The sequence below is a fragment of the Neofelis nebulosa genome, chromosome 18 (genome assembly GCF_028018385.1).
Source record: "Neofelis nebulosa isolate mNeoNeb1 chromosome 18, mNeoNeb1.pri, whole genome shotgun sequence".
Lineage (NCBI taxonomy): Eukaryota > Metazoa > Chordata > Mammalia > Carnivora > Felidae > Neofelis > Neofelis nebulosa.
In genome coordinates, this window is record NC_080799.1 from 43631088 (window position 1) to 43655430 (window position 24343).

Consider the following 24343-nt stretch of genomic DNA (forward strand, 5'->3'; position numbering starts at 1 on the left):
TGTCTGTCTCTCTCCCTCAAAATTAAAAAAAAACATTAAAAAATAAATAATAGGGGCGCCTGGGTGGCGCAGTCGGTTAAGCGTCCGACTTCAGCCAGGTCACGATCTCGCGGTCTGTGAGTTCGAGCCCCGCGTCAGGCTCTGGGCCGACGGCTCGGAGCCTGGAGCCTGTTTCCGATTCTGTGTCTCCCTCTCTCTCTGCCCCTCCCCCGTTCATGCTCTGTCTCTCTCTGTCCCAAAAATAAATAAAAAACGTTGAAAAAAATTTTTAAAAATAAATAAATAAATAAATCCAGGGGTTGGTAAGAATTGGGAGGGTGGAGTAAAAAAGAGCGCCCACGTTAGGGGACCACGTGGGGAGAAGGATGCATCCAGGAGATGAGGAGTTGCCAGTAAGGAGACAGGGGCTTCCAGAGGCCAAGGGGAATGTGGGGGCCAGTTCTAGGTGGGCCTGTCGAACTTAGCTGGCCCAAGAGGCATGGGACCACCCCTCCTCCAGTCCTTGCTGGGTGCCCCAAGGGAAGACCTTGCCAAATGGCCAAGGGAGGGCTCCGGGAGGCAGACGGTATCAGGGCACAGCAGACGGGCACTTCGAGGTCTGGTCCAGAACAGTTGTGGGAGTCAGAGCCCATACTGAGGAGGGTTAATGAGGGAGCAGAAGGGTGGAGGGGCCCGGGCACCTGTGAGCAGGATCTACAAGGGGGCCCAGGTGGAGGGAGGTCCTTATTCAAGATGGCAGAGCACATTTACACGGGGCTTGGAGCCAATAACTGGAAATGTGGAGAGGACCAGAGGGGGAAGAGTCTCTGGGGAGGCAAGGGGCCTCTCCTCCCTAGGAGGAGAGCATGGCCTGAAGAAGGGGTACAAAGAAGATCATGGCTGAAATGAAGCCGGGAGATGGGGGAAAGGCTGGGTGGGCTGCCAGGGCTCCCGAACCTGGCCAGGGGCCACAGTGAGGGGGGGGGGCACTTGCAGGGCTCCTGGGAGGCTGAGGTGGGGGCTCGCCCTCTCAGCTGGTAGGGTATGAGTGCCTACTCTCCTTCTGGTGGATGGCAGCAGGACCCAGGGGCTGACTCGTGCCTACCTCCCATGAGACCTCTCCCCTCCTGTGGGACCCTGGGACCTGGTCTGATGACCCCACCCCCAAATAGGAGGGGCAGTACTGGCAGAGAAGGGAAAAGGGGACCTAGGCCCCAGCAATGTCTCTGCCTCTGTCCCCCCTTCTGTTCCCCAAGCACTTACAGTTGGAGATGGTTAGGAGCGGGCATCCCTTGGCCAGAGAGAAGGCTCCTGATATTTGCCAGGGCGTGGGTGCAGCTGTTTGTGCCCTAGAGCTAGATGCTAAGTACACGTCACAGAGGAAAGGGGTCACACATGGGGACACATGAACCAGGCAAATTTATTGACCAGTCGCTGTAAACCCTAGAGAACTAATCTATTCTGCCTGGGTCAGGAGAAAGGGCATTGCCAGCAGGGGCTGCGCTCAGGATAGCCCTGGAGAGGTGGGGTCCGGCGAACGCGGTTCTCTGGGCAGACCGTGGCTGAACAGGAGACTCTCCAAAGGCTCTAGAAAGAAGAGCAGGGCCTCGAGGACAGGGCTGTGCGCCCTCCAGTACCCACCCGCCCCACAAAACGTCCCCAAGGCTGGAAAGGGTACGACACTCCAGGGAAGCCTTTCTCCCTAAGGAGTGGGAGACAGGAGAGTCGTGGGGTGCCTCGTGGGCATGTGAGTGGGCCCACCGGGCTCAGATCTCCCCAGACGTCCTCGCCCCCTTCTCCCCACGTACCTGGCCTGCTCCGCGGAGGAGCCCTGGCTCCAGTTCCGGCGCGAGATCCGGGAGGCGCCAGCTCCAAGGCGCACTGACCCGGAGCCCTGCGCGCGAGTGCCTTCCGGTCTCCAACAGTTCCCGAACCCCAGAGGGCAGCAGAAGAGCACCTCGGGGGACGGGCGCCGGACGGAGGGTGTCTCTGGCAGATGGCTCCTGGGGGGACGCGCCCAGGCCCTGGGTGTCCGAGGCAACGGGTCCGGCAGCGAGGCGCAGCGCGCGGCGATGCATGTAGGGCGAGCGGCGCAGCCCCATGAGCAAGCCCGCGGCGCGGCCCACCGTGTGGTAGCGGGGACTCGCCACGTGCTTGTACCAGGCGCCAGCGGGCAGCGACGACAGCAGCAGCAGCAGCAGCAACAATGCGAGCACCGGCCGGCCCGCAGGGCCCCGCACCCCCGTGCCCCGCGCCAGGATGCTCACGTGCACGGCCGCCCGGCGGGGCAGGCCAGGAACTAACGCAACCGGGTCTCGGCGCCCTGCGGGACTGCGGCGGCGTCGGGGAGGGAGCCGGAGCGCCGTGGATCCGACTATAACCGCTCGTGGGCCCCGCCCCTGCTCGTCCCGGCGGTACCCGCTGGGCTCCCAAAGGAGGGAGAAGAGAGGCCCGGGCTGCCGTGGCAAGAACGTGGGTGGGTTCTCAGAGCACCTTCTCTGAGTGGCCGTGGGCCTTCAGCCAGAGCTCATCTTGACGATCCGCTGGGAGCGCCCTTGTCGTCCCCTCCCCCAGGGGGCTGCTCTTCCTCCTCCCCCCAAGGAGAATGGGTGCCCCCTTAACCACAGCTCTTGCAGGCTGTACACTGAAGAGGAAAGGCGGAGGCTGGAAGAGCCCTCTGCATCATTCAAGAACCCCCTGTGGACCTACTTCCCGGAGGGCTCTCTTGTCCTCACCTACATAGCTCTTCAGTTTGTCCCCTACCCCTTCCTCTCCTTTCCCACCCTCGCCTCTGCCCACCAACCCATTTCCCAGCTGCAGCTGGATGCTTGCAACCACGAGCTTGGCCACACGGAGCCCTCCCTGAGGTGGTTAGTGGTTCCCTAGGGCTTCCAGAATCAAGAAGAAGCCCCTCTCATCCGGCAGCCCTGGCTTGGGCAGGATGAGGCCCTGTGGCCCTCTAGCCTGCTTTCTGGTCCTGATTCCCCCCACCCAAGACCATTTTCTCTGGCCAGTCTCCATCATCTTTCTGCTGTACCCAGCAACCAGTGATTCTGCCCACCTCTGCACTTCTGTGCCTGCAACATCCTTCCCTTCCTCGCCATCACTCAGGATCCCGTCTACATGGCCCTCGTGTGAATAGTCCCCGAGTATTCCTTCCTGGCGATAGGGGTTTAACAACCCCTTCCAGAGGGCAGAGCCCGACCCGTTCTTGCCAGAGCCCCAGCCCAGGAAGGATGCAGCCCTCAAAAGAATCCGACTTCACCGCACCCCCAGCAACCACAACATTCACCTAACACCTTCTAGATTCCAGACACCAAGGATCCTGAAACGTCTTATTTTTATTTCCTAACAATGCCATGAAGGTAGGATGATTATTTTTTTTAAGTTTGTTTATGTGAGCTATGCACCTAAAGCCCAAGGCGGGACTTGAACTCAAGACCCTGAGATCACCTGAGCTGGGATCAGGAGACAGACGCTTAACCGAGTCACCTAGGCGCCCCAAGGTTTTACTTTTTTAAGTACTCTTTACACCCAATGTGGGGCTCGAACTCACAACACTGAGATCAAGAGTCACGTGCTCCAGGGACTTGAGCCAGCCAGGCGCGCTGAGGAGGGTCAATTACTGACCCCATTTGCCAGTGAGGAAGGTTAAGGCACCAGGAAAATGGACTTGTTTGGATCACACCTGCTGGGTAACAGTGGGGCGAGTGGGCTCCAACCTAGATCCCCAGGTTGGGGGTCTGAGCTGAAGTTCTTTTTTTTTATTTTTTTTTTAAATTTTTTTTTTTTTCAACGTTTTTTATTTATTTTTGGGACAGAGAGAGACAGAGCATGAACGGGGGAGGGGCAGAGAGAGAGGGAGACACAGAATCGGAAACAGGCTCCAGGCTCCGAGCCATCAGCCCAGAGCCTGACGCGGGGCTCGAACTCACGGACCGCGAGATCGTGACCTGGCTGAAGTCGGACGCTTAACCGACTGCGCCACCCAGGCGCCCCTGAGCTGAAGTTCTTGACGGAAACTGTCCCTCACCCTCTGCCTGTGTCTTTAGCAAAAGGGAAGGGGTGATTCTGGGAGTTGAAGGGAACAGAGCCTGGGCCAGTCCTTCCTCCCAGGTCTCCATGTCAAGGGACCATCGTGGGGCTGTGGGGGCAGAGGATGGCACCTGCCGAAGGGAGGAGGGGCCCGACACGGTTCTGGCAAGCTCTGGGGGGGGGGCAGTCAGAAGCAGCAGCAGCCCTCCCCACAGGGCCCTGCCGAACAGGGGGGGGAATGTGTGCCGTGCTTGGTGGTGGGCGGTGTGGGAGAAGGGTGTGTGTCCCAGTCTCTCCTGTCTGCTTCTTCATTTGCAAACTGGGAATGATAATGGCCCCTCATCAGCTCGCTGTGAGCATGAACTCAGGCGTGGGTGTTGGGGCCATGCCTAGCACACAGTAGCTGCTAAAAAAAATGGTTGTGCAGGGGAGCCTGGGTGGCTCGGTCAGCTAAGTATCTGACTTCGGCTCAGGTCACGGTCTCGGGGTTCATGAGTTTGGGCCCCACATCGGGCTTTGTGCTGACAGCTCGGAGCCTGGGTCCTGCTTCCGGTTCTGTGTCTCCCCTTCTCTGCCCCTCCCCTGCTCACGTTCTGTCTCTATCAAAAATAAATAAAAACATTTACAAATTTAAGGGGCGCCTGGGTGGCTCAGTCAGTTGAGTGACTACAGTTCAGGCCATGATCTCACGGTTCATGAGTTCAAGCCCCGCGTCGGGCTCTGTGTGACAGCTCGGAGCCTGGAGCCTGCTTTGGATTCTGTGTCTCCCTCTCTCTGTACCCCTCCCCGACTTGTGCTCTCTGTCTCTTTCTCTCTCTCAAAAGTAAACATTAAAAATTTTTTTAATTTAAAAAATAAAAATAAAAAAATGGTTGTGGCTGCTACCGTCCCAGAGGCTGACCTGCCTCCTAAACTGTTGGTAAAACACTCTGATGGAGGGGTGACGGGGCAGGCGCTGCTGGGGTGGCGGGCGCAGAGGGAGCCGTGGGCGCACCTGGAGGACCACGGGATCAGGGAACCTCATGGAAAGCAGCCTCTCCCGGGGCACCATAAGGGGCCTGGAGAGCCGCCTGGAGTGTGCGGTGGGCGGGCACCGCGGCACGACGCGGGCTGCCAGGGTCCTCTGACGCTGCACATCCTCCCTTTTAAGGGTACTTGGGGGCTCCTGGAGCCCCCAGGGATCGAAGAGAGGCGTCAGCATAGGATCACCTGTGGCTAGGCGGCAATGGAGTCTCCGTGGCGGTTAGAACACTGAAGTCCAGCTACAAGTACCAGCGCAGACAAATCCCCAAAGCACGACGGCTGAAGAGAGGAAAGTACTCTGCACGATCATGTTCGGTATCTGAAGTTAAAACCCGAGCCACTTGTCCTGCTTTTTTATAGCTGTGGAGCCGAGAAGGAAAATGTCATGGTGGGAACAAGGGACGAAGGCCAGGCAGAGAGGAAGCGGGGCTCCTATCAGGTGCAGGTGTGCAGAAGGCCTGGGGGGAGGGAGCCCAGGGCCAGGTGGGGGGAGCGAAGCACACAGTAGTCCTGGGGACTCCCAATTTAGGGTACGGGGGGGGGGCTCTGTGCCCTGCCCAGCCCTGAACCCAGGGACCCAGTGACAAAGGCCTCTGCCCCTCTCCCACTAAGGGTCTGGAGCCAAAGCTCCACCGTGGGAGGAGGGGAGGAGGTGACAGGTCCATGGCCATGAGAACTGACTCTCCTCTGTGGGGCCTGCCTCTCCCTTCATCCACCCAACAGCCTCCTGGAAACCAAGGGAACGTGGCTTTGGCCTGTTTCCGCACCACCTTTCCCGCACGGGCACCAAGCCCTCCTGGGCCAGGACATCTTCCTGACACTCAGCCTCAACACTGGGCACAGAGCCTGGCCCCGATGGGGACTTCCAGCCTAAGGACGCGGTGATGGAGCAAATTTGTTTCGTCTTATTTTTCATGTTGTATTTACTTGTTTTCAGAGAGAGACAGAGAGTGTTAACTGGGGAGGGACAGCGAGAGGGAGACACAGAATCCAAAGCAGGCTCCAGGCTCCGAGCTGTCCGTACCGAGCTCGACGCGGGGCTGAAAACCTTGAAGCATGAGATCATGACCTGAGCTGAACTCAAGACGCTTAACCAACTGAGCCACCCAGGTGCCCCTGTCTTATTATTTTTAATTACTAATTTCTAGTAAGGTAATTTACATTATAAATTAATGCTACCAGGAGAGAAACATTAAAGGCGTCCTCACCGCCCCGCCTGCCGTTCACATCCCAGTCCTGCTCTGCAGACGGCAAGTGCTCACAAGTCCCCCAGCTGTTTCTTCTAGTTTTACCCCTATTTAAAAATCGTAAACTTAGCTGCTATTCTAAAAATCAGTGGGTTGTTTGTTTGTTTGTTTGTTTTTTGTCTCGAGAGAAAGAGAACACGAGCAGGGGAGAGAGAATCCCCAGCAGGCTCCTAGCTCAGCACGGAGCCCAACGTGGGGCTCAAGCCCACGACTCAGGGATCCCGAGCAGAGCAGAAATGGGAGGCAGACGCTTGATCAAGGGAGCCATCCAGGCCCCCCAGTGGTCTTTTCAAGGAGGCATAACATACTTTCAGTGTGCACATCTTAACAACTGCATTTGTTAGGGATACATACATCTGTGTGCCCACAGCCCAGATCAAGAGAGCAAAGACTTCAGGTCCCCAGGAAGCTCCCTTCGCCCCCTCCCCACCAGAAGCCCCCAGCAAAACTGATGGCCACATCGGGGCTCCTCACCCTTGGCGCTGCCCGCATCTGTGGGGGCTGCCCTGGGCACTGTCGGACGTGTAACAGCATCCCTGGCCTTTACTCATCTGTACAGGCAGAGTAACAGCCTCTCCCCAAGCCGTCTGCACCCCACATATCCTGGAACGGGTGCACTCTTACTGGATAAGGGGACAGAGGACTGAACTTGCAGACGAAATTAGAAATTAGGCAGGCTCATCAGTTGACCTGAATACAAGCAGATGGTCCTGAATCATCCACGTGGGCCTAGCGTCGTCACATGGGTCCTTTAGTGTGGAAGTCCTTTAGTGAGGGGTCAGGGAAGGGGTGGGGACGACGCCAAGAGGCTGGCATGATGCAATTTGCAGACACGGGGGGGGGGGGGGGGGGGAGGGCGCCTCGAAGGCTGGAAAAACGAGGAAACGGACTCTCATCAGAAGGCGAGGACCCCACCTGCACCTTGGTTTTATCCCAGTTGAGACTCATTTAGAACTTCTGAATTCCTTAACTGTGAGACAAGGAATGTGTTGTTTTAAGCTGCTAAATTTGTGGTGATTTTTAACAGTGGCAACAGGAAACTAATGAACCAGGAGACGCCAGGAACGTTCCCACTCTGCTGTGACCACCACAAATGCCTCTTTGGGGGCAAAACTGCCCCCAGTTGGGAACCACAGACCCTTAGGTTATAAACTGCTGCTTTCCAAAGTATCTGTCGTAGGCAGCACCAAAAGCCTTCCTACAAATTCAGATGAAGCTCCGGTCCTCTTACACCCCGATAAGCCCACTTTTCATCCCTCCAGCCTTCTACTAGGATTTTGTCACAACTTTTGGCTAACTCACCGGTCAGCGTGCACGTTATTATGGCCGTGTAAACCGTGTCGCTGCTAAGCCAAGTAATGTGCTATGGTTAGGTTTCCTTTCTTTTTTTTTTTTTTTTTTTTTTTTTAAACGTTTATTTATTTTTGAGACAGAGAGAGACAGAGCATGAACAGGGGAGGGGCAGAGAGAGAGGGAGACACAGAATCGGAAGCAGGCTCCAGGCTCCGAGCTGTCAGCACAGAGCCCGACATGGGGCTTGAACTCACAGACCGTGAGATCATGACCTGAGCCGAAGTCGGATGCTTAACCGACCGAGCCACCCAGGCGCCGCTAGGTTTCCTTTCTTGCCGAATGTTTGTTACTTTTTTTTCTCTGCTTGTTTCTCAATATGCTTATTTTGCTATTTTCCCCCAAAGGCTCTGAGAGATGGGTCGAGCTCTTTGTAGTAACTTTTCCGGATTCTCAAGCACGTGAGGGCACCCGATGAGTACCGTGTTTTCTGGAGGCCTCCCTGGGGGAGGTGGCAGCCTCCTGCTCCAGACTGCATACCCCTCTCCTCTCACACCTACTCAGGAGTCTCCGCACAGGCACCATCCCACACTTTGCTGTCACTCTCATCTGGCTTGAAACCCGTGTTCTGGATGCCAGGTCATCTTCCAACAGATAGTCCCTAACATTTTGGAGATGTGAACCCTCTGGTAGCTTCATGTGTGCTAAATACATTGTCCCTTTTATGGCAGTGGCTTTATGCCTAGTGGAAAGATTTTTCTGGGCATAGAAGGTGTGCATGGATATCCTAGTCCCTCAAAAATTTGACAGAATTTCCAGCTTCCCGTGTTCCAGGAGTAAAGTCTGATTCTCCATCCTTCCAGGGTCTTCTCCCTCCTCACCTCCCCCTCCTTCAAGCTCTGGGGTGGGGGTGGGGGGGATCTTCACTTTGTCTGCAGTCCTCCTGTTTGCCTCTGCCGTGCCTGATGATGTCACTCGCGGGCGGCCTTTCTTCCTTGCCTGGGCCCTTTCAGTATGGAGACTTGTGTCCCTGAGCCATGGCCTGTGTTACCTTAGTCTTTCATAATTTGCCCCCCTCCGTTTTCTGTGTTCTCTCCGAAGTTCCTATTAATTACATATCGTACCTTCTAGAGTAAGATTTCCATCCTCTTGGGGCACCTGGGTGGCTCAGTCGGTTGAGCGTCCGACTTCGGCTCGGGTCATGATCTCACAGTCTGTGAGTTCGAGCCCCGCGTCGGGCTCTGTGCTGACAGCTCAGAGCCCGGAGCCTGTTTCAGATTCTGTGTCTCCCTCTCTCTCTGACCCTCCCCCGTTCATGCTCTGTCTCTCTCTGTCTCAAAAATAAATAAACGTTAAAAAAAAAAAAAGAAAGAAAGAAAAAAGAAGTCACAGCTACTGTTATCAAAAAAAAAAAAAAAAAGATTTCCATCCTCTTTATTTTCCATCTGTTTTTTTGTTCTGTTTGCCAGGAGATTTCTTTAACTGTATCTTCCCATTTTGCTCTTGAATTTTTACTTATGTTTTTAATTTCTAGTAGCTCTTTCTTGTTCTGATTTGTTTGGTGCTTGTTATCGTTCAAGGCATCTTATTCTCATTTCGTGGAAGCAGTATCTTTTCTGGAAATATCAAATAGAGCTCTTTTTTTTTTTTTTTTAATGTTTACTTATTTATTTTGAAAGAGAGAGAGATCAGGGAAAGGACACAAGGAGAGGGAGACAGGGAATCCCAAGTAGGCTTTGTCAGTGCAGAGCCTGATGCCAGGGCTCAAACACACAAACCATGAGATCATGACCTAAGCCACCCATGCGTATGTATGTATGTATTATGTGTGTGTGTGTGTGTGTGTGTGATGTATGTTTGTTTATTAATTTATGAATGAATGAAGTCTCCACACCCAACATGGGACTGAAACCCACGATCCCGAGATCAAGAGTCCTATGCTCTACCAGTCAGGCACCCCAAATACAGCTCTTTCTAAAACCTTCCTTTTGCTCTCTGGGTTGGCTTATTCTGGCCTATCTTTCACACTGCAGGTTTTCCTTCTAAGTCTAGAGATCTGGCTGCTTGTCTGTCCCCATGTATGCATGAGACCTGGATGCCCTTTGTGTGGGGGCATGGCTTGCTGAGTGATGGGCTTCACTGTAGGAATGGCTTTTCCTTCTGTAATGCTGTGGTCAGTGAAGCTTTTCTCTGGGGCTGGTCAGTTTCTCCACTGGAAAGTCTCTTATTGAGAGCACTGGTGGGGCGGAAGGGATTGGATACAGTCATCAGGGCAGGGTAGGAGGGCCCAGGTCCCCGGGTTCATGCACTGACTTGCAGACACTGCAGTTTTTAGTCCCCCGCCTCAGCACGCCCGCAGTGAAACTTATCAGGGTTCCCCCCAAATGTGTTAAGAATGTTTTGCAAATTAAGTCACTCCATCATCTTCCTGTCCTAAAATTTGTTTATGTGTTTCACTAGCTGTATCCTCCCTTCCTGTTCTCTTTGCACTTGTGGATTGAAAGTGTTTTATTCCTTTACTGTCATTTAGTGGGCTTTCATGAGAGTCAGATGGCAATTGCATGTGGCCAGTCCACCAGATTTATTTGGTGTGATGATCCCTGTTTTACAACTGAGGAAGCCAAGGGTTTGGTGAGCTAATCAAGTTTGCCAGCAAGTAAGTGGCTGAAGGGGGGTTTCCAGCCCATTTCTGTCTGATTCTAAAGTCCAGGCTTGGGGTGCCTGGCTGGTTCAGTCAGTGGAGCACATGACTCTTGATCTCGGGGTAGTGAGTTCCAGCCCCAAGGTATGTATGGCACCTACTTAAAAAAATAAATAAATAAAAAGAGGGTCATCTGGGTGGCTCTCAATCTCAGGGCTGTGAGTTCAAGCCCCACGTTGGACATGAAGCCTACACAAAAAAAGAAGGGGGTGGGTGCCTGGGTGCCTCAGTTGGTTAAGCGACTGACGGACTTCAGCTCAGGTCATGATCTCACAGTTCGTGAGTTTGAGCCCCATGTCGGGTTCTGTGCTGGCAGCTCAGAGACTGGAGCCTGCTTCGGATTTCGTGTCTCCCTCTCTCGCTGCCCCTCCCCCGCTGGCACTCTGTCTCTCTCTCTCTCTGCCTCTGTCAAAAATAAACATTTAAAAAAATTTTTAAAAAAAGAAGAGAATAATTAAAAATAAAGTCCAGACTCTTTCCCTACAACACACTGCCTTTTTTATACAAGGTTTCAGATTTGACTCGCCTCCTTCGATGACGTAAGGGAGGTCTGGAGTGTGCCTGGCCTCCAAGGGCAGGGAGGAAGCCCCGGTATTCACCACCATCAATTCAACAAACCTGCGCTGATGCTTCTCCGCGACAAGGACCCCCCCCCCACACCCCGCTCCCCCAAGCTCAGCAGGGTGTGCCCAGTGAAGAGCACGTGTTCCCTGCCTGATTTTTCCATAAGGATTGGGGGAGACAATCCCTGGCTCGGAGATGGATGTCTTTTCCAATAAGGATTTGCAGGAAACTCTTACTTAGGGAGGTGGTGGCGGTGCCTGGCGAGCAGGCCCGTGTGTGTTCCAAACACAAGCGGTGAGGGCTGGAGAGAAATGCTGGGCGCCCGAGACGAGAGCCTAGCTTATAAACTACGGGCCGTCGCGTTAACTCTGCATTTCGCAGCGACACGGGAGAGCGCTTGCACGCGAGTACGGCCCATCCACAGTAGGGGCACACTTACACTGAGCGTCATCCGGGGTCGCTCGGACACTCGCACCCGTCCGGCGGCGCTGCCTGTCCCCGCGCGAAGAGCTCTGGCCACGGAGCCCTTGCGCAGCCAGGCTCTAGCCGTCGCCCCTCGCTGGGGCGGAAGTCGCAGCGCGCGCTTCCGCCGGGCGGGCCCGTTGCTGGGCGGGGCGCTGACGTCGTCCCGGAAGGGGCGGGCCCGCCGGGAGCCAGGCCGCGCCGCGCCGCGCCGCGCCGGCCGGAGGGGCCCGCAGCCCGGACCATGGCGGCGGCGGTGGCGGGCGCCGAGGGGCGGCGCGCGGCCCTGGAGGCGGCGGCGGCGGTGACGCCCGAGCGGGGCGGCGGGAGCTGCGTGCTGTGCTGCGGAGACCTGGAGGCCACGGCGCTGGGCCGCTGCGACCACCCGGTGTGCTACCGCTGCTCCACCAAGATGCGGGTGTTGTGCGAGCAGCGCTACTGCGCCGTGTGCCGCGAGGAGCTGCGCCAGGTGCGCCAAGCCGGCCGGGCCGCGCGTTCGGGGCGCCGGGGCGGGCGCGGGGCGCGGCCGGAAAGGGACTTTGCCTTCCTGGTGTCCGGCCGCGGGCCTGGCGGCGCCGGCTTCCGAAAGACAAGCCTGACGGGGCCACCCGTGGCTGGCTCCCGGCCGTGGGGCCGGCAGGCAGGGGTTGGCCTCAGCTGGGTCGAAGAGGGAGCGGTCCCTGGGGGGGGACGGTTCGTCCTGCGCCCCAGGGATTCCTGCCGGGCCACAGGAAGAGGCATGATCAGAGCAAGAACTACCTAACCTGCTTGCTCTGGAGAGTTTATTCCTCAGGGGTCTCCACTGGAGGCGGAGGACATGGGGTGGAGGGGACTGGGCAAGGGAGCACCTCCAGAGGCAGTCTGTCCTGGAAGCAGAGGGTCAAAGTGGGTATTTCCAGCCCAGACGTGTGTTTGGGTCCCTCAGGTTAACCCCAGCAAAGTCCTCCCTCCATAGACCGGCGCCTTCATGTATGGAGGGGCGGTGGCCCTTGGTCTGCCCACCGCAGGGGAAGGCAGGACCATCGAGGTTTCCTTAGGACTCTTGGTGGATCGGGATAAAAGTGTTCTGAAGTTTTTCTCCTCCTTGCCAATTCAGGGTGCGGGGAGGGGTTCAGCCCCACAGTGGAGGTGGGGATGTTTATGACTCTTTCCAGACTTGGAAGCCATGGAGGGTGTCAGAGGACACCATGGAGATTCCCCCACCCTCCCAATAATGCCAGATGCTGGCTGGGAGCACCTAGCTGGAGCTCCCTGGATTTGCTTTGAGATCTGTTTGCTTCCAGCATTGTGAAATTCCGTGGTTTGTTCATGGAAAGCTTGGGCTGGTGACATCTGCCAGGGAATCTGACTTTCTTCTTCCTAGAAGTGACGCAGAAATGGCATTGTTGAGGAGTAGTTCCTTTGGTCGTTTTGTTTAAGTAGAAATTATGTCTGATGCTATAATTCCCGAGCTCTCCATGGGCGCTTACTCTGTGCTCCATTAGGAGACGCTTGGAGATGCCGCCAGTCTATCATGGGGTGAACAGAGATATCCCTGGGAGAGATCTAGGGTGGAGGGGTGGTCAGGAAAGCCTTGGGCCTGTGGCTTAGTGAGCGCCTCCCAGCATTGCCACTCTTGCATGTTTGCATGGCATGACGTAACTCTTGGATGGCCAGGTTTCCCAGTACACCTGTAGTTTCCTTCCAGGAAGGACGGGGGTGCAGGTCTCGCTCGGGAAGCGAGCAGGCACCTATGTGTGGCTACTCTAGCCGGCATCTGGCCTCTCTCACTCCTTGTGGGTCCCACACCCTTCCAGTGCTCTGTGGCAAGGGGGTGTTGACATCAGCTGTCAGCAGGCTCCTGCTGGGGCGTGCTTTGGCACTGGGTGCCTTTGGCTGATTCTGGCCTTCCTCTCGGGCCTGCCCTGAATTACTGGGCAGCAGGAGAGTGTCCCGGGAAGTGTGTGAGATGACAATCCTCTCTGTTCATCTTGCTTCCCTCCCACTCTTGAACTTGCAGCCCCACCCTGGTCCTTTGTGTTCCCTTGCTGAGTCCTGCAGTGTCCTCTGAATGTGCCATGCCCACCAGGGAATCCCACAGCAACCCCCAGCCCCTGAACCCTGCCTCTGCTCTGTCCTTCCTTACAGGACTAAGTCTTTGTAAAAACTTGGGAGGAAAGTGAGCCAAGGGACTGTGTAGAACAGGCCTACCCCTGGACCGGGCACTTCCCTGTGTCTGCCCCTGGGGCAGGCATTGCAAAGAGCAGACGCAGAGCAGCCCTGCAGCTGCTGGTCAGGCGAGGAGCCAGACTGATCTAGATTGCCCAGCAGGTGCTCAGGGTAGAGGCGAGGCCAGGCTCCCAGGTTCTCTCTCAGGTCTGTCTCTGTCCACCCCAGATGGTTTCCAGGGTGCACCGGCAAGGCCAATGTCAGGCTTCCCATCCACCCTTCTTCCCCAGTCACATCTCTCCTACAGGCCGTTTTCTTCTGAGAGATGATTCAGGTCTTGGGCTCCACCTGGCCCTGATGCCCCTCGCACGTCCAAGAGGTTTGATGGGGCTGCTGTACAAAGTGGGATGTGTCTGAGCTAGTCTCCCTTCCATTTCACAGGCAGGAGGTGGGAGGGGACCTGCTGATGACAGGTCAGGAGGCCAGACCTGCTGACCGGTCTTGTTTTTCTGTTGTTGGGGCCCATCCCCACTGGCCTGGTCCACCTGGGCTCCTCAGGGGCCTGTGCTTCTAGATGGGGCCCCCCTTCAGCATCAGGCTCACTCTCGCCAGTGGTCGATGCTAGCGCCACCCATCCCTTCTTCCACTCATGCTCAAGGAGCGCCCACTGCATACTGGGAGTGGGGAGCAGCAAAGCCCCAGGCAGGAACACATACCCACCTCGTGGGGGTCCAAGCAGGGCTCTCCTCCCATCTCCTGCTCCCTCTCTTCAGGGATTGGCCTGGTATCCTGGGGCCCACCCAGGGGTGCCCTTTCCCCCTCTAACACCTGCTGCCTGGCCTACCCAAGGGCTTCCCGGGATGGTCCATCCTCACGTGTCCAGGCTGGGGCTGTGCCTCTGTCCTCAGACCCATGATCCTCTCCCATCACGGTGATCACTAGGGTAGGTGGGTCTCGGGCCATGCTGGTGGGATGCCTGGCGGTTCCTCCGCGTCCCGGGTCGGGCCACAGTGCCCTGATCTTGTTTGGCGACTTGGTCCTGCCACTCGCTCACCCTGTGCTGTGGGCAGGGACACTGGCCACGCCAAGCCACACTGCCATCTCCTGCCTGCCCCTCACTCTCCTGACATCTGGTGCAGGCCTCCGGGGGCCCCGTCTCACAGCCTGTCTAGGAGGGGCCACCAGCATTTCCCCACTCGCACCCCCCGGCTCCAAACCTGCTCCCCCTCATTCTCAGACAGACCCAGCCTTGAGCCTGTGTGCCGCAGCCACTTTCCTTTCCCCAACCTCTTCCTGGGGTTGCCACCCCTTCCCGAGGCAGCCCAGTGTCCCCTTCTCCTGGCGTGGCTCACGTGTGCTCAGCACAGCCTGGCAGTCCATCTTGAGGACTGTACCCTACCTCTGTCCACAGCGAGGGTGCCCGCAGCAAGACACTCCCAAGGTGGATCAGGGCAGACCTCTGAGAGGAAGGCGCTGGAGCTGGGGGAGGCAGTGGTGACGGTGCGACCCGGCTCTGGTGTCCTCTGCGGAAGGAAGTTGTTCCTCTGTTTAGTCTGCTGGACTTGGATGCCTTTTGGCTGGGGGTTCCCTCACGGGCTGCTGCTGAGCCGCCTTGTGGGCAGATGCCGGGCTCCTAAGTCTGCTGCCCGTGTTGCCTCAGCAGAGCTAGGACCCTGAGTTGCACGACAGGCCTTGTGATCTGTGGCCGGACTGCAGCATCCTGACCAGCTCAGGGTCCTGCGTGTGCAGGCGCTGGTCCCCTGGCAAGAGGCAGTAGGGACTAGGGTCTGGGCTCGGAAAGCAGGGCTGGGTGGGGGCTTGCCCCAGAGGGGCAGGTCTCCTGAGAAGAGGCCAGTGTGAGACCCGGGGTCCTGGGGAGAAAACCAGGGGGAGGGCGAGCCTCAGGAGCACAGCTGTAATGAGCACCCACTTATTGCATGGCAGGGGCAGTGGCCGGGGTCCTGGGGAGAAAACCAGGGGGAGGGGGAGACTCAGGAGCACAGCTGTAATGAGCACCCACTCATTGCGTGGCAGGGGCAGTGGTGGGTGGTCACGTTCACCCTGCCCAGCCTTGCCAGACGTGACATCAAGGGGAAGAAAAGCCTGTTGGGGCAAGCTCGTCCTCCTCCACCCCCCACAATGGGTGTGGCTCGACCCTGATGCTTCCCTTGGGCTCCTATGGGGGTGTGGGGGTCGGCTTCTTCTACCCACATTGTATCACCAGAAGTGTGGACTGAGGTCCCCAGCTTCTGCCCCAGGACCCCCAGGGAACCCGTTTTAACCGTCCTGCTGCTGGGGGACATTGTGACCACCCATTCTCCCCACCCAGTACTGCGCTTTTCCAAGTTCATGGCCATTCTGATCCCAGGTATCCTCCCTGGCTGAGCTTAGCTGAGTCTAAACATGACAGGGATGACCTTGACATGGCCCAAGGTGAGGACTCTGAGCTGAGGCGAATGACCAGCTCCAGGCGAGGGGGGACAGTGGTGGAGTGGAAAGGGGCATGGAGAGACCAGCAGTGTGTCTGGATCCAAGGGAGGGGAGTGGGGGCCAGCGAGGAGGGAGCCTGGAGGGAACAGTGCCTTTGTTGTCTAGGAGGGGAGGCCTGGGCCTGCGAGAGGGTCCTGGGGCTGGGCTCTGTGGAGGGGCTGAACACGCTGTACTCAGAGTACCGGAGACCCCTGGGAAAGAGGCTGCAGGAGTGTCTGCACCCTCCCCCTGCTGAGTGCCCGCAGCTCGGCACTGACCCCCCTGACAACCGGATGGCAGGCAGGAACCTGGCCAAGAAGCAGTCAGGGACCATGACCGACTCCTCTGTGGCATCATGGGTGGACAGAGCATGACTAGGCCTTGACTCGTGGTTGCCTGTCTCGTCCTGGTGACATTATTTCCATAGCTGCTTCTTAGACTGCATCTGGCCTGTGCTCAACACCCATGTGATTAAGCCCTGGCTCCCTGTCACTGCCCCCTGGGGTCACCGCCCCTGGGATGACCTCGGTCTGTTGCATAGCTGGTTTGGCTGTGGATGAGGGAGAGCCTGCCGCCCCCTGGTGGCCAGGCCGGGTATTGCGTCTCCATCCGGGCAACCCCAGGTGGGCACGCCGCAGGTGTGGAGAGGGGGCCCTGGGTGGCCCAGGATAGCAGAGACTGCTGCCCCCAGGGCCTGACGTGGGCCTCCCACGAGGGGCTGAGTGCCTCCCTTTCTTCTTAGCCGGACAGTGTCCTCCAGTGGGTGTCCACAGCCCTTCTCAGCAGGCCCCTCACTCTTGGTTCCAGGTGGTCTTTGGGAAGAAGCTTCCCGCCTTTGCCACAATCCCCCTCCACCAGTTGCAGCACGAGAAGAAGTATGACATCTATTTCGCGGACGGGAAAGTTTTTGCCTTGTACAGGTGAGCGGGGTCCCAGGGGCCTGCAGCCAGCCTGGGTCTGGGGAGGGGCTTGTGTCAGGGCCCCCCCTGCTTTCCTGGCGTCAGCCCAGCAGGGGTGGATGGGCCGGGCGAGTCTAGGGAAAGCGCTGGGTTGTAGCGCGGTGCCGGCTTTCTGGGGCGTGTGAGGCGCACGCAAGCCCTCGTGAATTGGGATCTTAGCCCGTGGCAGGAAACCCCATGAAGGGCGCGGCTGTTGCGGGGCGGGTGAGGGGCTGGCTCCCAGTGTGGTAGTCACCGTGCCCGCCCTACGCAGAGGTCGGCCATCCCGCCGCCGGGCTCAACCCCGGGGCCCCTGCGCTGGTGGGCGTGCCGGGTGCCCGTCGTCCTGGCTCCTCCCAAAGCGCACGCAGAGGCTGTGAGTAGGCGCCAGGGCTCCCTCCGGCCGGTGCCACTGAGTGCCCGCACGGCCCGGGGGGGGGGCCCGATGTGTCTCTAGGCAGCTGCTTCAGCACGAGTGCCCACAGTGCCCCGAGCTGCCGCCGTTCGGCCTCTTCGGAGACCTGGAGCAGCACATGCGGAGGCAGCACGAGCTCTTCTGCTGCAAGCTGTGCCTCAGGCACCTCAAGGTGCGCCCCGCCCCGCTCTCCTGGCTCGCGCCGCCCCGGCCCCCCCCCCCCCCCCCCCCCCCCCCGCTGCCGTGCGCGTCCCCCCAGCTGTCCTGCCTCGCGCAGCCCAGGCGGGGAGGGGCTGCTGGCGTCTGGGGGCCCAGAGCTGGCACCAGCGCCACAGGGTCCCCTGTGTTGCGGGGCTGTGGGAAGGGCCCCCCCCCCGGCGCCCAGCACCCTCTTCCCTGCAGATCTTCACGTACGAGCGCAAATGGTACTCGCGCAAGGACCTGGCGCGGCACCGCATGCAGGGGGACCCCGATGACACATCCCATCGCGGGCACCCGCTCTGCAAGTTCTGTGACGAGCGCTACCTGGACAACGACGAGCTGCTGAAACACCTGCGGCGGGACCACTATTTCTGCCACTTCTGTGACTCGGATGGGGCCCAAGACTACTACAGGTGGGCGCGGGCCCCGGGCACCCGAGCAGGCTGGGCAGGGCCGCTAGCCGGGGTGGCGGGGCCCACGGGCTCCGGCTGACACCCTGGCCCCCCGCCAGCGACTACGCCTACCTGCGCGAACACTTCCGGGAGAAGCACTTCCTGTGTGAGGAGGGTCGCTGCAGCACCGAGCAGTTCACCCATGCCTTCCGCACCGAGATTGACCTCAAGGCCCACAGGACGGCCTGCCACAGCCGCAGCCGTGCCGAGGCCCGCCAGAATCGCCAGATCGACCTGCAGTTCAGCTACACGCCGCGGCACTCTCGCCGGAACGAGGGTGAGCACAGCCTTCCCTCTGAGGAGCGGGGCTCCCTCCGGCTCCAGCCGGGCGCTCCCCGAGGGCCTGCAGACCTCAGACCCAGGTCCTGACCTGACCCCTCATGTGCCAGTGGACGGGAGACACGCACCTCCTCGCCTCTCAACGAGCCCTGAGCGTCTGAGCACATTGTGACCGCAGGGAGCGCTTTGCTTTGCAGCAGTCGGCTCCTGGTGTCTCCTGTCTGCCCCCCGGGGGCGGGGGTGGGGCAGTGGGGTGGAGTGAGGAGCGCCTGGGGCTGACATAGACCCTGGAGGTGTCTGAGCCCATCCTCGGGGCTCCTGGAGCACCTGCCTCGGTCTGGCCCGGGCCCCTGACAGGCTGTGTGCCGGCCGCAGGGGTCGTCGGGGGCGAGGACTACGAGGAGGTGGACAGGTACAACCGCCAAGGCCGTGCGGGCCGGGCCAGTGGTCGTGGAGCCCAGCAGAGCCGCCGAGGAAGCTGGAGGTACAAGAGGTGGGAGGATTTGCGTGCCGCTGACGTTCTCCTGGAGCCGGCCCCGCGGCGGTGGCAGCGGCTGACAACTGGGCTGGGACCAGGCAGAGGGGTTGGGGGACTTTGGCCTTCCGGTGTCTGGCGTCCTGTACCTGGCAGTGGGCCTGCTTAGTGTCCTGAGCAAGCAGACGTGCCCTGCTCTTTTCTCTAGCTGTAGCCAGAGACCCCAGTAACACAGGTCGGGGTGAGTGACGGAGGCCTGTGTCACTTGGGGGCTCCGTGCAGTTGAGCTGTGAAATGCTGCTGATGGAAACACACGCTCAGGCCGGGTGCCACCCCCGGTGTCGGGCAGGACGGAGGCATCTGTGGAGCCCGGAGCACTGGGCTCCCTGGCTGCCCAGGGAGCCCCAGCCTGAGGGTGGCACCTGAGTCGTGCCGTATCCGCAGCACCCTCTCCTGGCCAGTGAGGGTGGGCCTGTGCCCGCTGGCCGGAGGCATCGGGGGTGGGGGGCCCCTCTCCAGCACCTCGCTCTGCGCACCGCTGTAGTCCTGGGCCTTGCCCAGCCTGAAGGCCTCCCCCTCCCAGGGAAGAAGAGGACCGGGAAGTGGCAGCTGCCATCCGGGCCTCAGTGGCCGCGCAGCAGCAGCAGCAGCAGCAGGAGACACGCAGGAGTGAGGACCGGGAGGAGGGCGGCAGGCCCAAGAAGGAGGAGGCAGGGGTGCGGGGTCTCGAGGAGCTCCGAGGTGCCCGGCGCCCGCCCCGGACTCAGGGTGAAGGTCCAGGTGAGTTGACTCTGCCCTGGCACGGGAGCCACCTGGGAGGTGAGAGGCAGGCTCCAGGCCCGCACAGTGCCTGGGACTGGTAGGGGCCCCCGGGAGCTCACCCAGGGGGTCTGTTCCCACATCCTGGACGTTGCTCAGCGCTGACCTCGAGTCCTTTTATGTCTCACAGGCCCCAAGGAAGCCTCAGCCAATGGTCCTGTAAGCCAGGAGTCCCTCCCGGCAGCCGGCCCGGCCACAGGGGCCATGCTTCCAAGGTAAGCTTGTGCAGAACCGGGGTAAGAGGGGGGGGGGGGGGGCTCCTGCGGAAGGTGAGTGCGGGGCAGGGGAGGCCCCGCAGGCCGCTGACGCCACTCCCCTTCCTGGGCTCAGCACCCTCCCGCCCCCCACCTCGAAGCTCAAGGACGAAGACTTCCCCAGCCTCTGCGCCTCCACCTCCTCCTCCGCCTCCTCCTCGTCCACCGCCGCGGCTGCTCTGGGCCCCGCGGGGCTGGCTCTGGCCTACCATGTCCCTGCCAGAGGCAGGAGCACCTTCCAGGAGGACGACTTCCCCGCCCTGGTGTCCTCCGCCTCGAAGCCCAGCTCCGCCCCCACCAGCCTCATTTCTGCCTGGAACAGCAGTGGCGGCAAGAAGGTCGCGCATCCCACCACAGGGGCCCAGGCTGCTGGCGGCAGCAGCCAGCCCCCCAGGAAGGCTGGGAAGGGGGGCAAGGGCAGCAAGAAGGGCGGGCCACCCCCCTCAGAGGAGGAGGAGGAGGATGGCCGCGCCGGCCTTACCGCCCAGGAGCTCCGGAGCGTGCCCACCACGGTGGCCGTCTCCTCCCTGCTGGCACTGGCCTCCACCCAGACCCTCACCAAGGTTGGCAAGAAAAAGAAGGTGGGCTCAGAGAAGCCGGGTGCCGCCTCGCCGCCCCCACCGCCCCCTGACAGAGATGGATCCCCTGGGGCCGAGCGGACCCCCGGCGCACCCACTGGCAGAGCCGAGGGGCCAGTTGCCGTCATTGTCAACGGACACACGGAGGGGCCGGCCCCGGCTCGGAGCACGCCCAAGGAGCCCCCTGGGCTCCCACGGCCCCTGGGGCCCCTTCCCTGCCCCACAGCCCAAGAAGACTTCCCAGCACTGGGAGTCCCCTGCCCACCCAGGATGCCCCCTCCCCCAGGTACGTGCGCCTGGCTCAGGCCCGCCACTGGGCATCTGGGTCAGATTGGAGCCCCTGGGCCCGGGGGGAGGGGGGAGCACACCCTGAGGGGCTGTGTTGGGGAGCAGCCACCGGCCAGCCAGCAGGGACAGGAAGCCTGCGAGGTAGGGGCCAGCCGCCCCAGAAGCTTGGCGGCACCCCCCTGAGGAGTCTGCTTACCCTCCCTGTAAACTGGGGCAGGCCTAGTGGCCTTGGCCTTTCCAGAGGAGGGAGTAAGTCACCTTCGGGCAAGAGGCCAGTGTTGCCCGAGGGAGCGCAGCTGGTGGGCTGGCCGGCGGGGGGTGCCACAGCGGCCCCTGGAGCCCAGCCAGCCAGGGTCACGTTCTGGGTCTGGCGGGGCCACCCCTGCAGGCTTCAACGCCGTGGTGCTCCTGAAGGGCGCTCCACCCCCACCCCCACCCGGCCTGGTGCCCCCTGTCAGCAAGCCGCCGCCTGGCTTCTCCGGCCTCCTGCCCAGCCCACACCCGGCCTGCGTCCCCAGCACTGCCACCGCCACAAAAGCGTAAGTGTTGGTGGGCCATGCAGCCTTGTGCCCCCGGGAGCCGGGGAGGGCCCTCACCTTGGGCCACCCCAGAGGCTGAAGCCTCCACCTCCTCCCCATCTCTCGGCCCCCAGACCGAGGCTGACACCTGCACCACAGGCCTACCTGGTGCCCGAGAACTTCCGGGAGAGGAACCTGCAGCTCATCCAGTCCATCAGGGACTTCCTGCAGAGTGACGAGGCCCGCTTCAGCAAGTTCAAGAGCCAATCGGGGGAGTTCAGACAGGTGAGTCAGGCAGGGGTGTGGGGGGCCGGTGCAGCCACTGCTGGGGCTCAGGCCCGCACGGGACATGACTGGGTCTGGCTCTGGATGGCAGGGCGTGATCTCCGCGGCCCAGTATTACAAGAGCTGCCGTGACCTGCTCGGGGAGAACTTCCAGAAGATCTTCAACGAGCTGCTGGTGCTCCTGCCCGACACGGCCAAGCAGCAGGAGCTGCTGTCTGCGCACACACACTTCCGAGGCCGAGAGAGGCCTCCGGGCACCAAGGCCAAGAAGAAGAAGAGCGCATGGCAGGCCAGCGCCCGGCCGGCGGGCCTGGACTGCTGCGTGTGCCCCACCTGCCAGCAGGTGCTCGCGCATGGGGACGTCAGCAGCCACCAGGCACTGCACGCCGCCCAGGACAACGACTTTCCCTCCCTGCAAGCCATCGCCAGGATCCTCACGTAGCTCCCGCCAGCATGGGCAGGAGCCGCCACACCCGTGAGCCTCCTTCCTCCTTCCTGGCTGCCGTGCAGCCGGGTGAGGCCCTGGTGAGGCCGCCTGCTCGGCCCCTCAGCTGGCCAGCCCGCCAGGGGTCACCAGGAAGGCCCACCCTGCCCCGTCAGCACACCGTCACAGAGGAGTCCATCCCGTTTCCTCCTGGGAGCCGGGCGAAGGCCTTGGTGGCGGGCTGCTTTTGGTTTGTTTTCATGCTTTTGGAGGTTGTGAGGGGAGGGAAGGGCTGGGAGGCCGTAGCCTGTCCGTGCTGTCCGAGCTGGTGGCAACAGTGGCCCTCTCCAGGCGCCCCCCCCAGCCAGAGGGCTGCGGCGCTGCGGCCCCCAAGCCAGAAGCTGTGGGTCCACCCGTGCTGGAGTCAGATGTTGAGCGTGTTGTGTAAACAGTTGGCTGTTTCGTGATTCAAGAACGTTCAGGATTAAAAGCAGACGCAAAATTGTGCTACTTGAAGTTGTATCTTTTTATGAGACAAGCTGAATCTGGGATCTCTAATTGCCTCTGACCTTTTATAAGACCGTGTATCTTCAAATAAATTTATTTTGCAATAACGCACATAGCCTGTGTTCTGAGCTTCTCTATCCTCCCAGACCACCCCGCAGCTGGGGGGCTCAGAGCTGTCAGCCAGGGAACAACTGGGTGGGGGTGGGGACGACCCGTGCGCGGAGCTGGGGCGGCTGGGCTGTGCTCCCAGGAAGCAGCAACCAGCCAGTGCCCTGTCCTGGACGTCTGGCACCGCCCAGGCCTCCCAGGAATACACCAGGACGTGTCTGACCTATAGTCAAGTAGCCAGTAAAACCATCCTTCCAGAACACGGGAGTCCTACAGAGCCAAGGTTTGCACCTGCAGCCTGGTCAGGAGCTACTGAGGGAAACCGCAGAAGCACATCAGAAGAGAGCGTGTCTGAAATTCTGCGAAAAAATAATTTGTGAATTATTCAGATCTAGTATCTCAGAGGGGACCAGAGAAATCTCCCCTTTCTGCCCTAAACCACGTAAACAGTAGTTCTAAACACAAGCACGTCCAGGGGCGCCTGGGTGGCGCAGTCGGTTAAGCGTCCGACTTCAGCCAGGTCACGATCTCGCGGTCCGTGAGTTCGAGCCCCGCGTCAGGCTCTGGGCTGATGGCTCGGAGCCTGGAGCCTGTTTCCGATTCTGTGTCTCCCTCTCTCTCTGCCCCTCCCCCATTCATGCTCTGTCTCTCTCTCTGTCCCAAAAATAAATTAAAAACGTTGGAAAAAAAAAAATAAATAAAATAAACACAAGCACGTCCAAATAAAGAAAAGGAAGTGTCCTTACGTGAGAATTGAGCTCTCTCTCTTTTTTTTTTTTTTTTTTTAACATTTATTCATTTTTGAGAGACAGAGTGTGAGGAGGGGAGGGGCAGAGAGAGAGGGAGACACAGAATCCAAAGCCGGCTCCAGGCTCCGAGCTGTCAGCACGGACCCCAACGCGGGGCTCAAACCCACGAACTTGGAGATCACGACCTGAGCTGAAGTTGGACGCTTAACCAAATGAGCCACCCAAGTGCCCCCAGAGATGTCTTTACTAGGCAACGCTTAAGTGATGCCTGCCGTGTGACAAGCCCTGCTCTGGGCTCTGCATATGCCTTAGCATGACCCCCAGCCCGCTCCTGGGACCAGAATTATTCTCCCCTCTTACAGAAGGGGAGGCTGAGGCACAGACAAGCTGAGAGACTTACCTGAGACAGCCCTGCTCAGATGTGGCCAAGCTGGCATTCCAGCCCCAGAGACAGTTCTCAAGGCCATTTCTCTCAACCAGAAGGTTATCAAACAATTAGAAATCTAAGAAATGAGGGGCACCTGGGTGGCTGAGTCGGTGAAGCGTCAGACTTTCGGCTCAGGTCATGATCTCACGGTTCATGGGTTCGAGCTCTGCGTGGGGCTCTGTGCTGACAGCTCGGAGCCTGGAGCCTGCTTCGGATTCTGTGCCTCCCTCTCTCTGCCCCTCCCCCCTCATGCTCTGTCTCTCTCTCTCTCTGTCAAAAATAAACATTAAAAAACAATTAAAAAAAAAAAAAAGCAAACAAGACCAAGCTGGGAAAATCTCCAGAGATGGAGTTAGCTGGCCATGGAATGTGGCTCTGGAAGCTGCATGGAGCACCTGGTGGGGTCCCAGGAATGGAAGGCAGACATGTAAAGAAGGGCACAGGCAGAGAAATAATGACTGCTTTTCTTAGCATTGAAGAAAGATAGAAAGCTTAATAAGCACTGGGGTGCGCCTGAATGGCTCTGTTGGTAGATCACGTGACTCCATCTCAGGTCGTGAGTTCCAACCCCACATTGGAGTTGTGTGGAGATTAATAAATGGTTGTTTAAAAACACACACACATAACACAAGTACTAAACAGGATAATTCTTTAAAAAGCCACATCTCAACATAATACAACTTATAATACCTTTTACCAAAAAGGAAA

General features: G+C 59.2%; 2 protein-coding genes across 4 annotated transcripts; one reads left to right on the top strand and one right to left on the bottom strand.

Annotated features, from left to right (window-relative positions):
• Positions 1-1379: 1379 nt before the first annotated feature.
• NPW (neuropeptide W) lies at positions 1380-11501 on the bottom strand. The gene is made up of 3 exons (XM_058710097.1): positions 11279-11501; positions 1788-2435; positions 1380-1566 (listed from the first exon to the last, which is right to left on the bottom strand). Exons 1-3 carry the CDS (start codon positions 11288-11290, stop codon positions 1450-1452), a joined length of 777 nt encoding a protein of 258 aa, XP_058566080.1. The 5' UTR covers positions 11291-11501; the 3' UTR covers positions 1380-1449.
• Positions 11486-22462, top strand: ZNF598 (zinc finger protein 598, E3 ubiquitin ligase). 3 transcript variants are annotated; one of them, XM_058710081.1, is made up of 12 exons: positions 11486-11770; positions 16726-16838; positions 17314-17443; positions 17674-17885; positions 17984-18201; positions 18579-18696; positions 19262-19497; positions 19628-19712; positions 19828-20615; positions 21006-21156; positions 21270-21420; positions 21512-22462. In XM_058710081.1, exons 1-12 carry the CDS (start codon positions 11546-11548, stop codon positions 21860-21862), a joined length of 2778 nt encoding a protein of 925 aa, XP_058566064.1. In that variant the 5' UTR covers positions 11486-11545; the 3' UTR covers positions 21863-22462. The 3 variants fall into 3 exon arrangements, with proteins under 3 accessions (XP_058566064.1, XP_058566065.1, XP_058566067.1); XM_058710082.1 differs by having other exon boundaries at positions 18579-18687; XM_058710084.1 differs by having other exon boundaries at positions 11488-11770; positions 19262-19458.
• The last annotated feature ends 1881 nt before the right edge of the window (positions 22463-24343 follow it).

Excerpts from the sequence above, each read along its gene's own strand:
- ZNF598 (XM_058710081.1), top strand. The coding sequence starts at position 11,546 with ATGGCGGCGGCGGTGGCGGGCGCCGAGGGGCGGCGCGCGGCCCTGGAG. Across the intron at positions 16,839-17,313 it reads AAAGTTTTTGCCTTGTACAG|GCAGCTGCTTCAGCACGAGT; the intron begins GTGAGCGGGGTC and ends ATGTGTCTCTAG. Across the intron at positions 21,421-21,511 it reads AATCGGGGGAGTTCAGACAG|GGCGTGATCTCCGCGGCCCA; the intron begins GTGAGTCAGGCA and ends TCTGGATGGCAG.
- NPW (XM_058710097.1), bottom strand. Across the intron at positions 1,567-1,787 it reads TCCTCCGCGGAGCAGGCCAG|AGCCTTTGGAGAGTCTCCTG; the intron begins GTACGTGGGGAG and ends TCTTCTTTCTAG.